Source organism: Ochotona princeps, chromosome 8, assembly GCF_030435755.1.
Source record: "Ochotona princeps isolate mOchPri1 chromosome 8, mOchPri1.hap1, whole genome shotgun sequence".
NCBI classification, from domain to species: Eukaryota; Metazoa; Chordata; class Mammalia; order Lagomorpha; family Ochotonidae; genus Ochotona; species Ochotona princeps.
The window spans coordinates 32,202,084-32,215,468 of NC_080839.1; the positions used below are offsets into that span (position 1 = coordinate 32,202,084).

The 13,385-nt window shown below is 34.8% G+C and overlaps 1 protein-coding gene across 9 annotated transcripts in view; it reads right to left on the bottom strand.

Annotated features, from left to right (window-relative positions):
* The window catches only part of CCDC88A (coiled-coil domain containing 88A), a 133,700-nt gene that overhangs the window by 4,232 nt on the left and 116,083 nt on the right, over positions 1-13,385 (bottom strand). For 3 of the 9 annotated variants that reach the window (XM_058667805.1, XM_058667803.1, XM_058667804.1), the window contains 8 exons: positions 12,057-12,149; positions 11,713-11,927; positions 8,618-8,701; positions 7,416-7,616; positions 6,748-6,819; positions 5,447-5,527; positions 2,814-3,082; positions 173-2,306 (listed from right to left, as the gene is read on the bottom strand). In XM_058667805.1, coding sequence (XP_058523788.1) covers positions 1,350-2,306; positions 2,814-3,082; positions 5,447-5,527; positions 6,748-6,819; positions 7,416-7,616; positions 8,618-8,701; positions 11,713-11,927; positions 12,057-12,149 — 1,972 coding nt within the window. In that variant the 3' untranslated portion in view covers positions 173-1,349. Of the gene's footprint in view, positions 1-172; positions 2,307-2,813; positions 3,083-5,446; positions 5,528-6,747; positions 6,820-7,415; positions 7,617-8,617; positions 8,702-11,712; positions 11,928-12,056; positions 12,150-13,385 lie in introns of those variants that run through there. The other 6 variants (XM_058667810.1, XM_058667809.1, XM_058667806.1 and 3 more) reach the window with 5 other exon arrangements.

The window sequence follows — 13,385 nt, forward strand, 5'->3', positions numbered from 1 at the left end:
AATATTCCTTCCAGATACCAGACTAGGTTTTATCATTGGTAATAATGAGAGTGCATCAAAGTCTAAAACATCCTAGAAAGGGAACTAAGATACACTCATTCAGAAGTGAATTGTTATTGAGATTCCACCCCCCCCCCCCCACTAATCTTGAAGATAGGGTTTCAAGTTCAGTGCATTTACTTTAGAAATGCTATACATACCAGAAATCTAAGTTTAAAGTTTATGTCACTGGAGTCCAGAGTTATAAACTATTTCCTCTAATTTTTATGAGTTAAACAGTTTTTATTTTCAGTGCTAAAATTTGTTATACCCAAATACTTATTTGCTTAAGTGGTCATTAAATGTGAATTTTAAATTTTAGCACAATGTAAAACTTCTAAGGACAGACATATGTAATTTAATAATAATTTAATTTAAAATTATATAAACAATTTCTACCACTTTGTAAATTTCCAAACTTGCTACCCTTTTTGAACAGACGTAAAAATACAACTTTCCAACATATTGAATATGATTTTATTGCTCTTTGACACTATAGAAAAAAGACTAGAAAACTGTTATGCTAGCTGCAAGTAAATAAGTCATCTTGAAGATGGCATTTGAGATTTTGTATTAGATGAAGGAAAGCACAAAGAAGGAACAGAATTAGCAATAATTTCCTAGTCTATTTAAATCACATTTATGTTTGACGGTGTCTTCTAGGAATAAAGTTAAAGTTGTAAGTGTTAACAATGGCTTCAATCTGAGCACATTTTATAAATATGGGCTTTATTAATATATGCTACATGAGGTGTTATTTTGAATTAATGATTTCTTTGAAAGTAAAACATGATAGATAGCATAATTAAACAGCAAAGAGATGGCATCTTCTCACATACTTTCCATAGTAATGCACAGAAATGCAATATGAAGTGCACATTTCTGGAAATAAAATAGTGGGATGAACAAGAGTGAGGGAGGATGAGAGAGGAAAGGATTAAAAAACATTCTTTCTTGGGAGCAGAAAAGATAATATGGCTTGGTAATGCAGCATGCAACTATTTTAACATGCTTCTGCATAGCAAAACAACAGACCTATTCAGGCAACAAAAACGAAAAAAAGAGCATATATGGTTACGATTGCTAATGACATGCAGAAAATATACAATGCAATTAATATTTCATGCAGGCTTTCATTTAGTTACACTTTCATATTTGTAAATACATGCCACTGCATACAGCTGAACACTATGCAACCATTTCAAAATAAGAGTGTAAATCTAGCCAAGAAGTATTTTCCAACAGCTCCTCAAATCAGATTATAAAAGCACATTGCATATCAATGACATCAATAAATTGTGCAGTTTTGATCATATACAACCATATTCATACCACACAGTTTGATTATCCTCAGAAACCAACAATGCAGCTTCTGCGTCATCAGGATAGAGGCATGCAGGACTGGTAAGGTTATTATCATCTACACAAGACTCTGGGTTACTGCTGCGAGGGATCTTATTATCACAGGACTGTGCATCCTCTTTCCATGCACTTTTATCCTGATCAGTTACTCTGCTGACTGGCCTGGGAGGCAACCCGCTTATGTTACTTACTAATTCTGTGTTTAGTGATAAAAATGGTTGAGATGAATGAAACACAGTAAACGATGCTAAACTATCTTTAGCTGATATTCCAAATACATCACTAGGCATATTAATGGTGGTAAAAGTTTGGCTTGTTCTTGAGTTTCTAGCCTGAGCATGTGGAGACTCAGGCTTTTCTATAGCTAAATCACTTTGTATATGAGAACCTATATTTGTCGGACCACAAAGCGCGTGAGAGGACCACTGGCGCAAACGGTACTCACTATGTGCTGCAGTGCTGTTGCTATCAGCAGTAGATGATGGAGCATCAACTGACACAGGCAGTCTACTGTCCTTGGTCAAAAAATCATGGATGCTTGTCCTTCGTGTAGTTCCTTCAGCAGTAGAGATCACACTGCTTGCGCGAGGTAAAGTGGCATAAGGATTACTATCTTTTGATTGTCGTGACATAGAAGTTTCTTTTACTAATTTTTTTTTCCCTTGAGTGCCTTGTGTAGGCTTTCCTGCAGAACTAATGAAGCAGGTATCTTCAGTCTTTCGAGCACCAGGTCTCAAAAACTCGGGTTTAGTTGTCCGTCTGTCAAAGAAGTCTCCCGGGGCTTTTCCACTTACTGACCTGGCCAAGCCACAGCTAACTGGCTTGTCTTTTCCCAAAAAGTCAGAAGAGACAGACAAACTTTTCATTACTTCATCTAAAAGATTCTCTTGACTTGAGGACTTTATCTGTTTAAAAAAAAAAATCAAAGCACATGAGCGAATAAAGCCTTGTGTTTACTTTCCCAATATATTACGTTATATAACATAAATTTGCTATTATCTCCTGACGGTCCTTAATTGGAAAACATAAGTTCAGTCATAGAAATTTAGCTGGGGCCACCACTATGGTGCAGTAGATTAAGCTGCTTCTTGTAATGCAAGCATCCCGTACTGGGCTGGTTTCAGTTCTGGCCGCCCTACTTCCAATTCAGTTCCCTGCCGATGCATTTGGGAAAGCAGAAGTGGGCCCAACTACATGGGCCCCTGCCACTTATATGGAAGACCAGGCTGAAGTTCTGGGCTTTAGGTTTTAGGCTGGCATGGACTCAGAATATGCAGCCCTTTGGGGAATGAAGCAGCAGATAAAAAAGAACTCTTTCTTTTTCCCTTTGCTGTTTAATTAATCAAATTCTTAAAAAAAATGGAAATGTAATTATGTTCAGCTAAATCAAAGTCACTACAGATAAAACTAACCTGTACTGAGGTAAGCTTGTTGCTTTCTTCCAAAAACTGTTGTAGAGTAACCACTTCACTTCCAGGGGAACCAGCCTTGATCTTGTGATACGCTCGTCCTTCTGCTGTTTCAGGCATTTTGAGTTGGAGCACTGGACTTGATCTGGTTTGTCTTTTCAAGTACTGGATTGGACTGCTACCACTGCTGGACCAAGTCTCGTGATCATGAAGCAGGCTAAACTCTCCACTGCTGTGGCTTTGTGGCCTGCTTTGGTTATTAACAGCACCTGCTTTTGGAGTAAATGGTGTATTCAGACTTCAATAACAGATATGAAATTACCACCACAGAAGTAGTAACATTTGTTGACTGGGTTATCCATCTATGCATAGCATACTCCATCTCCATTTTCGAGCTTTATTTACAAATGCTTGGTAGAGTGTATTACAATTATCTGCTGTAGCTAGCTTCCTTAATTTGTCAAAATGACAAATATTCTAAGTTCCACAAGGGCAAAACTGCCTTACCACATTCAGAAACTCATATAAACCAAGTACTCAATGCATGTGATGAGTTAATAAATGACTCATACAATTTTAGCATTCAGATTCTAATAACTGTAAATTATCTCACAAATTAGAGTGTGCTTATATTATCATTACATTATTTCAGAACTTTAAGACTGAAGACTGTCATAAAAGCAAAAATTCCAATTATTTGTCTCTTTATTAAGTTCAAATAACTTATTTGAAGATATCTATGTTCATCCTTAAGGAATCATTTAAAATTTTTAAAAATGTAAATAATCAAATATGTGGTATTTTACCTTAATGCTTGAATCATTTGCTTATTTCTGCTTTCAATGTTGGGAACAGAAGTTACCAACTGAGGTTGGGCAATTATATAAAATGGAAAGTAGCTGGTTCTGGAATAAAATTCCCCATGATCTAGGCCATTCTAAGAGCTTGGGCTATTTTGTTAGTTTTTAATTAAAAATTTGTTACTGGGACCACTGTTGTGGCACAGTGGGGAAAGTTGTGTCCTGTGCTGCCAGCAACCCAATGTGGGTGCTAGTTCATGTCCTGGTTGCTCTACTTCCAATCTAGCTCTTTGCTCCTGGTCTAGGAGAGCAGCAGGAGATGGCCCAGATGCTTGAGCCATGACGCCTACATGGGAGACCTGGATGAAGCTACTGGCTCCAGGCTTTCGCCTAGGCTAGCCCTGGCCATTAAGGCCACCTGGGACCTGAACCAGCAGATGGAAGATTCTCTCATTCACTTGCTCTATGACTTTCAAATAAAGAAATAAATAAATAAATAAATAAACTGTACAAAATCCTATGTAATACTTGTACATGGAATACAATGAAATAATCTGACACAGTTACCAAACCAAGATAATAAGCCTGTCTTTTCAATTTGGAGTTGACCAGTCCTTCTCCTCCAGTTCTCTATACAGTTCATAAAACAGTCTGTAGCACAAAATAGCAGCACTTGTTCTTCTAATGTGTTTCGATAACTGTTACCTGATGTCCTTCTATTCCTTTTCCCACTATTCAGTTTGACAAATAGCAAATTATACAGTATAACAATACAGAATAAGTAATTGTCATGATTTCCTAATCACAACAAATGGGTCATGAAAGAATATGCCCTCTGTTACATTATTCCACATTATAACTTATGGTGAAAATCCTCAAAATCCTTTCTTCTAACTCCCCTTATAAAAGTATAGTATATTCTCTACAGTCACTCTGCTGGGCAACAGAACATCCGAACTACGTTTTCCTATCTAACTGTAACAGTTCCCATTATTCTTTCTTTAAAAATTTTTCTGCTGGATATAAAAATTGTGATTATAAGAATGAAAAGATGAACCTTTCTCAAAATCAGTTATTTCAGATCACTGCAACAGTCAAAGAATTAATGATAGTTACAAATGAGACAAAATAATTTTATAATTAAAAACAGTCTGTAGCACAAAATAGCAGCACTTGTTCTTATAATGTGTTTCGATAATTGTTACCTGATGTCCTTCTATTCCTTTTCCTGCTATTCAGTTTGATTACCAAGAATAACTTTAACAGTTTGTCTAAACAATTCTAGAATCTGAGTAGGCATTAAAGTTTCCACATAGTTATATAAAAACCTCACCTTGGAATGCTTTCTTAAAAATTCAGGAAAATAAATTTTGAAATCATTTGTGTGGAGCTATATGCATCCATGAAGCTCTTGTTCAACACACATACACATATGCAATTGCTTCTTAAATAAATATGCTTCCTCTTACTTTTTGGATAAATTAAGTATTTCTAAATTGTAAGCAATGTCATACCAATGAACACACAAGAGAAAATCAATGACAAGTATTTTCATGTTAAAGACAAAAAGTAAAATAAGGACCTACACATAATTTTGAAATATTAACACTGCTGTATCTGTGATTATGAAAAATGACACCAAAACAACTGCTCCTGTTTTTACATTTATATACATTGAAATACATTTGTATTACAATGTAAGAGCTATAAGTGTTCAAAATCCTGTTTCGAGCACAGATTGATGTGGATTTCATACCTTACCCCAAAAACTTCATCCATCTCTCAATTTTACGCAGTGAAAATGGATGAACATTAATAAATTGACCTACAGCATACCTTTGACTTCATGTAGTGAAGCGTTATTATTGCTATTGCTAGTGGATGTTCTGCCACTATCAAGGCTGGCTGGTCTTGAAGCTAAATGAAAAAATCAGGAGACAGTGTGATAAAATTCCAGCTGATGACACTGAATTTTACATTCTGATGGTAGAATGCTTTGAGGAAGCAATCATGCACACTTTCACAGGCTGAGCATGCCCAGAGGGAGTTAGGAAAGCAAAGGCATTTCTAGTTAGTTCAGTAAGAGACACGACAAGTCAGAAACAACAGTTGAGAGTCAAAGAACAAGAGAACAGATGGAGTGCACAATGAATTTGAAAATGATTTCTAGCTAGATACCAGGACCAGAACTGCTCAGTTGAATAGAATGATTCATTCTCCAAGTCTATAGAAAGTGCTGATTATCAGGTCACTCACAACAGACTGGATAAGGAACCCTGCACATTGCAGAGGTACCACGAGGAGGGAGAACATGAACAGCTACCTGCTCAAGGGAAACAACTGTACAATTAACACTATCTTCTGTTATTTCTTAAAGTTCTTCTTATAAATGAAATGCATTTAACATGTTATCTACAGATTATTAATAATTGAGTTTGATGCTATATGATTTTCCAGATAGAAAGTTAAAAATTGTTAGGAAGATATTGCAGAAAATTTTATTGCTTAAAGTTCATTCTTCAGAATTAAAAAAAAAAGATATTTATCACTTGGAAGGCAGAGTTAGAGAGGGAGAGACAGAAAAAGGGATCTCCCTACCGATAATCTATTCTCCAGATGGCTACAATGACTGAGGCTGGGCCAAGACAAAACCAGGAACCTGAAGCTTATTCCAGGTCTCCCAAGTAGGTGGCAGTGGGAAAAGTATGTGGGCCATTTTTTCCTGCCTTCCCAGGCCCATTAGCAGGAAGTTGGATGGTAAGTGGAGCAGCCAGGATATAAACTGGCATCCATTTGGGATACCAGCACTACAAGTGGACGCTTAACCTACAATGCTGGACCCATAAAGTAAATATTTTTAAACCAATGATAAAATTTAACTCATAATTTCAATCTCATAAAACTGATAACAAAATTAACCTTTTATGATTGTACAGGCATACTTTATAATGATTTTAGTTAAAACGGAGAACATAGGGGTACCAGTGAGTATTAGGTTTGAAGAAATGGTAGAAGTAACTATGAGATGAAGGATAGAAGAAAACATGCTAGTTGGCAATGCACATTCACCTATTTAGTGTAAGAGTGTTAGCATTTCCACTCTGCACTTAATATGTACTCTTAAGTTTATCTCTTACCATGAACTTTTGATCCCGTACTAGAATCATCACTAATACCTTGTGGACTTATGTCTTCAAAGGATGTGGTATCTACATAAAATAGCAAAATGGATATAAAATACTTTTAACAAAAATTCTATTATAAAATCTTATTTATATATGGAAATTCTTGCTCAATCATGTATACTATTTCTTGGTTTAATATGCTTCCTAAACTCAACCAGCAACGGGACATGGGAACAAGAAAGAATAGCTCTGATGAAAGTTGACTTGCTTAGGAAAAACACCAGATGCAATGAAACAAAGTCCCCCAGGACCCTACAAAAAAGTCATAGTTTGGGATGGTCCAGTTCTCTGTTTGAAGGTGTAATGCTTTTAGCTTTTGCTGTACGTGTGTGCATGTGTATTTTACTTAGGTCATTCCCTCACTTCCTCTTATTTTTTTTCCATTTTTTACCTGGTTTCTTCTCCTCGTTTCTTGTTTGGTCATTTTACTAGGAAAGATTTTAACTATTTGTATAGTATTTCAAAATTTAAAAAATTCTTCCAAATCAAATCCTGATGAGAATGAGATTTTGTGTTTATAATTCAGATTATTGCTTAAAGATAAAGTATACAGGCAAAGTGAAAATAAAACTCCTGTTGCCAACAATGACACCACAGTGCAAACAGCAGACGGCCTATACCTTTGTTATTAACCAACTGCTTGGATCTGAAGCCTGCAGCAGAGTTGACAGCTGAAAAGTTGATGGCTGTAGTAGAGAAGGCCATAGCTCCCAATTCTTTCCTCCTTTTACCCGTTGAAATATCATCAGGAACCTCCAAATTCTCAGAACTACCTGTCCACTGTCCTGCAAGGACCATGGACTGCACCAGGTCATTCATGGCTGGGATGCAAATGAAAGCAAATGAATCAGCATGGTTAATGTATTTGCTCTTATTTCTATTTCGTATTACAAATGATCTGGGTTTTGTTTATGAATTAATGCAAATGGGCATAAAAATTGAAACTACAAGGCCTTCTGAATTATAACATGCATTCATTCAGTTGAATGAAATAAGTAGGCCAAAGGTTCATAACATATTTCAGTAATCACTTTTATCCCACCTCCACCCCCTTTAAAAGACAAAGAAATTTTACTATGTATAATTGCCATGCTTTTGCGCAATGATGTGCAATAGACTTAGAAGACTGCATAATGTAGTTTGCTGGTGAACAAAAATGGAATGAATAAAAGTAAGATGGAGAGCAGTTCTTATACAGCATCATTATTGAAAATGAAAAAGTCCTTGGTCAAAGCAGGTTACTGAAGAAATTATTCATTTTATGAATCAAGTAAGTATACCATTCATTAAAAACCTGAAAGAGATATCCAAAGTGATAGATATTTAATGCAATTATGTAATTACCCATTCTACTTCATAAAAGAAAACCCAGGATATTGCTATATAAAGAATGACAAACATTTTCAAGGGTTATAGGCCATTTTATTTATTGCTTTAATTTGATTAATTAAGGAAATAAATTCCTAATACTAAAGGTAAAGGTTTTGTTATATTTTCTTTAAGTAAATTTCCTTAAGTAAATTTCTTTGGGAAAAAAAACTATGGCAAATAAAATCATAGTATTTATCAGCTTTTAGAAACACTGGAAATTTACCAGTAAACTGCATATGTGATTACACATATGCATATATATATGTATATATATAAATGGACATACATATAGTGCTAGTTTTGAAATAATTCTTCCAGCTCCTTGTATTAAAGGAAGACTGCACTTTGCAAACTATGACAATTGGTACAGTCCAGAGAAAGGTTAGTGAAAAATTAGTAATGGAAGTCAGTGTAGTCATTTGAAAGAAGCTGAACTGTCATAAAGTCTTACACATGGAACGACGGTAGCAGGCCTTCATTTTGTCTTTATCCTTCGGTCTGTTCCTCAAAAAGGGCAGTCTTTTCAGTGCAACCACTTTAATGTCAGAGCATGAGGAAAAACAGAAACAGGGAAATGAAAGAAAAAAGGAAGAAGAACAGATGGCAGTTAAATGTTGAAATTAAGGACAGAAATGAATGTTTTGAGTTTCAGCTATGTATGCTATCCTAAAGTTATTCTCATGCTGCTGAGTGATAATGAAATATGAAGTATGTGCTTTGATACTTTGAAATACTTGGGAAAGCACTGAAGACAATGATGAGGAACACATATTTGGAAAACTTGGATTTGCTATAGTCCTATGAAAACAGGAGTGAGTTATTTAGAGGGATCAAAGTTTAAACTTATAAAACTAAGGTTTCTGGTGGGCCAGACAGTACATGATGAAATGTACAGTTTTCCAAGGCTCTGTTTTTAACTTTTTTTTTTTTAAATAGGAAGGCTTTATTTTGGAAAAAAAATAATTTAGGAAATGCACATTCTATTTTAGCATTTACATAAACAAAAATTAATAATTTACACAACAAAAATTAGGGTGCCCAAGGAATGCTTAAAAAAATCTCACTAAGAAAATACTGCTTTAAACTGGAGTATGATGCATTATATATACATATGCTTTCAACCAGTCTTTTAAAGATAAGAAATAATAAGCTTGTTCTTCACAGGGCTGTTTGGGAGAAAGCAGAAAAAAGGGAGTATTTTTGACAATGATAATAACTATTAGCACTGAGCTCTGACAAAAGTAATAAGTCGTAGGCACCCTAAACAATCCAAAATGAGAGAAATACAGATGCGATGGTTTTAAATATTTTGAAGAGCTTCTGGGAAATCTTAGAAAATCAAAGGAAGCACTGAGAAAACTTTTCTATTTTTGTAATGAGGATTATCACTCCCATTAGATGAAAATTTTAGTGTTCACTAGCTGCTAACCATTCCTAAGCTATACTTTAGTAAGACTCAACTAAGAAAATCACGGCACTTCTTCAGAAATGTAATTTAGAATAGGAAAACAATTTGCATAAAGACTTTGAGAACATATCATATACAGCCTTAATAATGATGTTATTCAGCAGAGTTTGACATACTAATCAAAGCATTTTTGATAAACTGACAAATGTCATTCATTAAAGAGATTGCAATAGGCATACAATTTTTCAAATCTGATTGGTACTAGGAACAATCATGAGTCACTGAAGCTTTTAATCTGACTTATTTCTTGCCAAACTTGATAAACACAACTGTTTTCAATGATTAAAAAGAAATGAACTGAAAGCAATGTAAAAATGGACACTTAGCTAAAACAAAGTTGAGTGGTTGCAGCATGCACATGTTGTCTAGTTCACTTTTTTTTTTCTGTTTCCAACTGTTTTCCAAAGACTGCTTTACTGACAGACAGACACTCTTCCAAAATGCTCAGGAGAAAAGATGTTTCACATTTTGCAGGGGTGGAATGTGATTTTTCTCATAGTATTTGGTTTGCAGATCATAATGTTCTTTTCCCAAAGAACATATTTCAATTAAGGGAAATTAGTATTGTAGGTTTTTGTGCTTATTTCTGTAATTTAAAAATGGGAAACTTGTGTATGAAAGAATATTAATTTATGTACAATATTTTTCTGAATGTTTCAACAGAGGTTTGGAAGAATAACTAATTTGTGCTTCAAAAAAAAAAAAAAAAACCAACAAACACTGCTGTGCCTTTCTTGTCTGTTTTCACACCTGAATTGAATTATTTTCAATTTAAAAATGTATATACCTAGTACTATTTTTCAATAAGATGCCAGAAAATTTTATATGTAAAGGTAGTAGATGAATTAACTTATGTGCCACCTTTTAAAGAGACTTTGATGATCTTTTCACAGTAACTGCTCACAGACTTTTTGCAGGAAGTCTCTGGGTGACAATAATCTTCTGTAAACTGCAATCTGAAGGCGGTGTATTCTTGTGTATGTTTACTTGTTGTTGTCAGTTGATTCTAGTTTTTAGATGGCTACAGGTGTATTCCGAAACATTGCCTCTAAGTCTACTAGTTAACACTCTAAAATAATGTCCTTTCAGAGACAGCTCACCTAAGACCAAAACATTATGCATAACTTTATGAGTGCTTTTAGTCATCCATATGAAGCCTATTCCTGAAGGAAGAAGCAACTGCTTTTACCTGACATTTCAAAAGAATGGCATGTGTGTTTAAAAAATGTAGCAGTACTAGTGATAATGTGATAGTATTCAAAGCAACCTGTTAACATATTTTATAAGAACAATGATAGCTGTCAACTTCTTAGATATTTTCAAAGAGGAATACTAAGGTACTGAATTATTTCCTCTTCAAATACATTTCTTCAGGCTTTTTCTTAGTTCTTCCTATTTAAATTGAACACATTAGCACCAAAATAAAATGACTTAAGTTGTAAAGGGCATGTTGTGATGCTCCCAAATTTGTAATAAAAATTAAGTCACAAGCTTATATACAGATTCACATATCCCAATCTTTGTATTTAATTTTAAAAGATCCTTTAATAAGCAATTCCTTCATAATTTTCCTAACTTTCAAGTATTTTCAAATCACCGAATAACACTTCTTCATATTTATACTTGTTTTTCTTTGCTTCCTCCAATGTAAATTTGCTCCAATTTGACAGAATCTAATTACATAAACAAAAACCTCACGATAAAATGCCTTACTCTGATTAGGTTATAGGTAATTAGGAAAATGAACTGTTTCTATATTTTCCACTTACTCCTCACAATCACCCTGTGAATATGAAGCAAATATAAAAGGCTCACCACATTAACACAACTAGCAAGCGGCAGAATTAGGCTGGTTCTTTCAGTGTTCCATAAAATTTACCTGCTTGGCCAAATACCACTATCTGGGTATCATTTGGCAGTACAGTATAACAGCACGCATTTAATTTTAAAATCATGTGCAAGTAAAACCAATGCCATTCATCAACTATTCTCTCAAGAAACTGAAGTTTTTTTTCATATACGAAATATTATAAAAAGTTCCTACAATAATACTATGTTTAAAGAGTTGAAGCACTCACTGCTGCTTTTCTTGGTCCCCAGAGTCTGGCCGTCTTCGAGAGAGTTTGAACCTACTGAAGAGCTGTCCTGACTATCGTGATGAGGGAGTTGAAGAAAGCCTTCACTGGAGTCTGAGCGAGTAGGTGTTAATGTCAGAGATTTCTGACGGTCCCGGTTAATATCTTTCTTAGACTTAATCAATTTTCTCATTTTTAGAGTAATCCAGTTGCCTCTCCTAATAATCACAAAAATTTATTAGTCTCAAATATAAAACACAATCCTTCACAAACTTACAAGTCTTCACAAGTAGAAATACTTTTTTGTTTTCCCAAAAGAAACAATCATATAATTTCATTACTATTACCTCCTCGGAGGAGATGGATCGTAAAACTTGTACTGATCCATAATTTTCTCTTCTAATTTTTCCTTTTGCCGTCTTAATTCATTTAACTTATCTCTGTAAGAACAAAAAATTGCATTTTAGGACATGTGCCATGTTTTATACAGCTATGAATGACATTCCTTTGTGACTATTTAATTCAATCATTCAAAACATACACAAGGCCCAACCCAATGACTCAAGTAGCTAATCCTCCCCTTGCAAGCAGGTTCCACTTCCCATCCAGCTCCCTGCCTGTGGCCTGGGAAAGCAGTAGAGGATGGACAGCCCAAAGCCTTAGATCCTGCACCCACATGGGAGGCCCAGAAGAGGCTCCTGGCTCTAAATCAGCTCAGCTCCAGCCATTGCGGTCACTTGGGAAGTAAATCATAGGATGGAAGATCTCCCTCTCTGTCTTTCCTTTTCTCTGTAAATCTGACTTTGCAATAAACATAAATCAATCTTTCAAAAAATTTTGCAGTTTATTTAAAGGGATATAGAGTTTATTTGAATAAAAAATTCCAAGGGGCCAGTTCAGATTCCCACTGCTTAGCCCAGTTCCAGCCACTGCAAGCATTTGGAATGAACCAGCACATACAAACTATGTCTAAAAAAAAACAAAGATTAATGACACATTCTTCCAGGTCTTTGCATTACTTTCTTAACGTCTAAAGAATGACAAATTCTCTTGATTCTAAAATTTCCCTTCATACTTTCTTGTTCTAAAAATCTCAAAATCACTTTTATTTTCTAACTTAATTTATATCACATCCATGCATACTGTTACTATTCCGTCACAAAACTTTCTTATTCCACAACTTCTTTTGTATCCTTAGTCCACTCAAATATAATTCCTCACCTTGCCAATGACCATTTGAAATAGCATCTATGTTATGAACTCTTTTCTGGTTATATAGTGTACAGGTAAACATAACATATATTCATAGAAAAATCAGGAATATTTGAAATCATAAGAAATTTCTCCTTTAATTGCATGCCAACATCAACGTACACTATTGTGGAAGGAAGACTCCATACAAGGTAAAGTCTTTACTATGTTGCTTTAGGCAGCATTCAGTTTTGTGCATCAGTGAGAAGGAATTTACATCTGATGTCATTTCTTATGTTTCATTAAGCTCTAATTTACTTCACTAGTAAAGTTAAATATAAGTTTTAAAACATGAGTATCAATATCCATTCAATTCTAAAAAAAAATTCTTAAAGTTTACTTAGGAGGGTGCTAGCCTTGTAGCACTGCAAGTAAGGCTTCTATCTGCAATGCCGGCATCCCATATGGGAGTTGATTTGAAATCT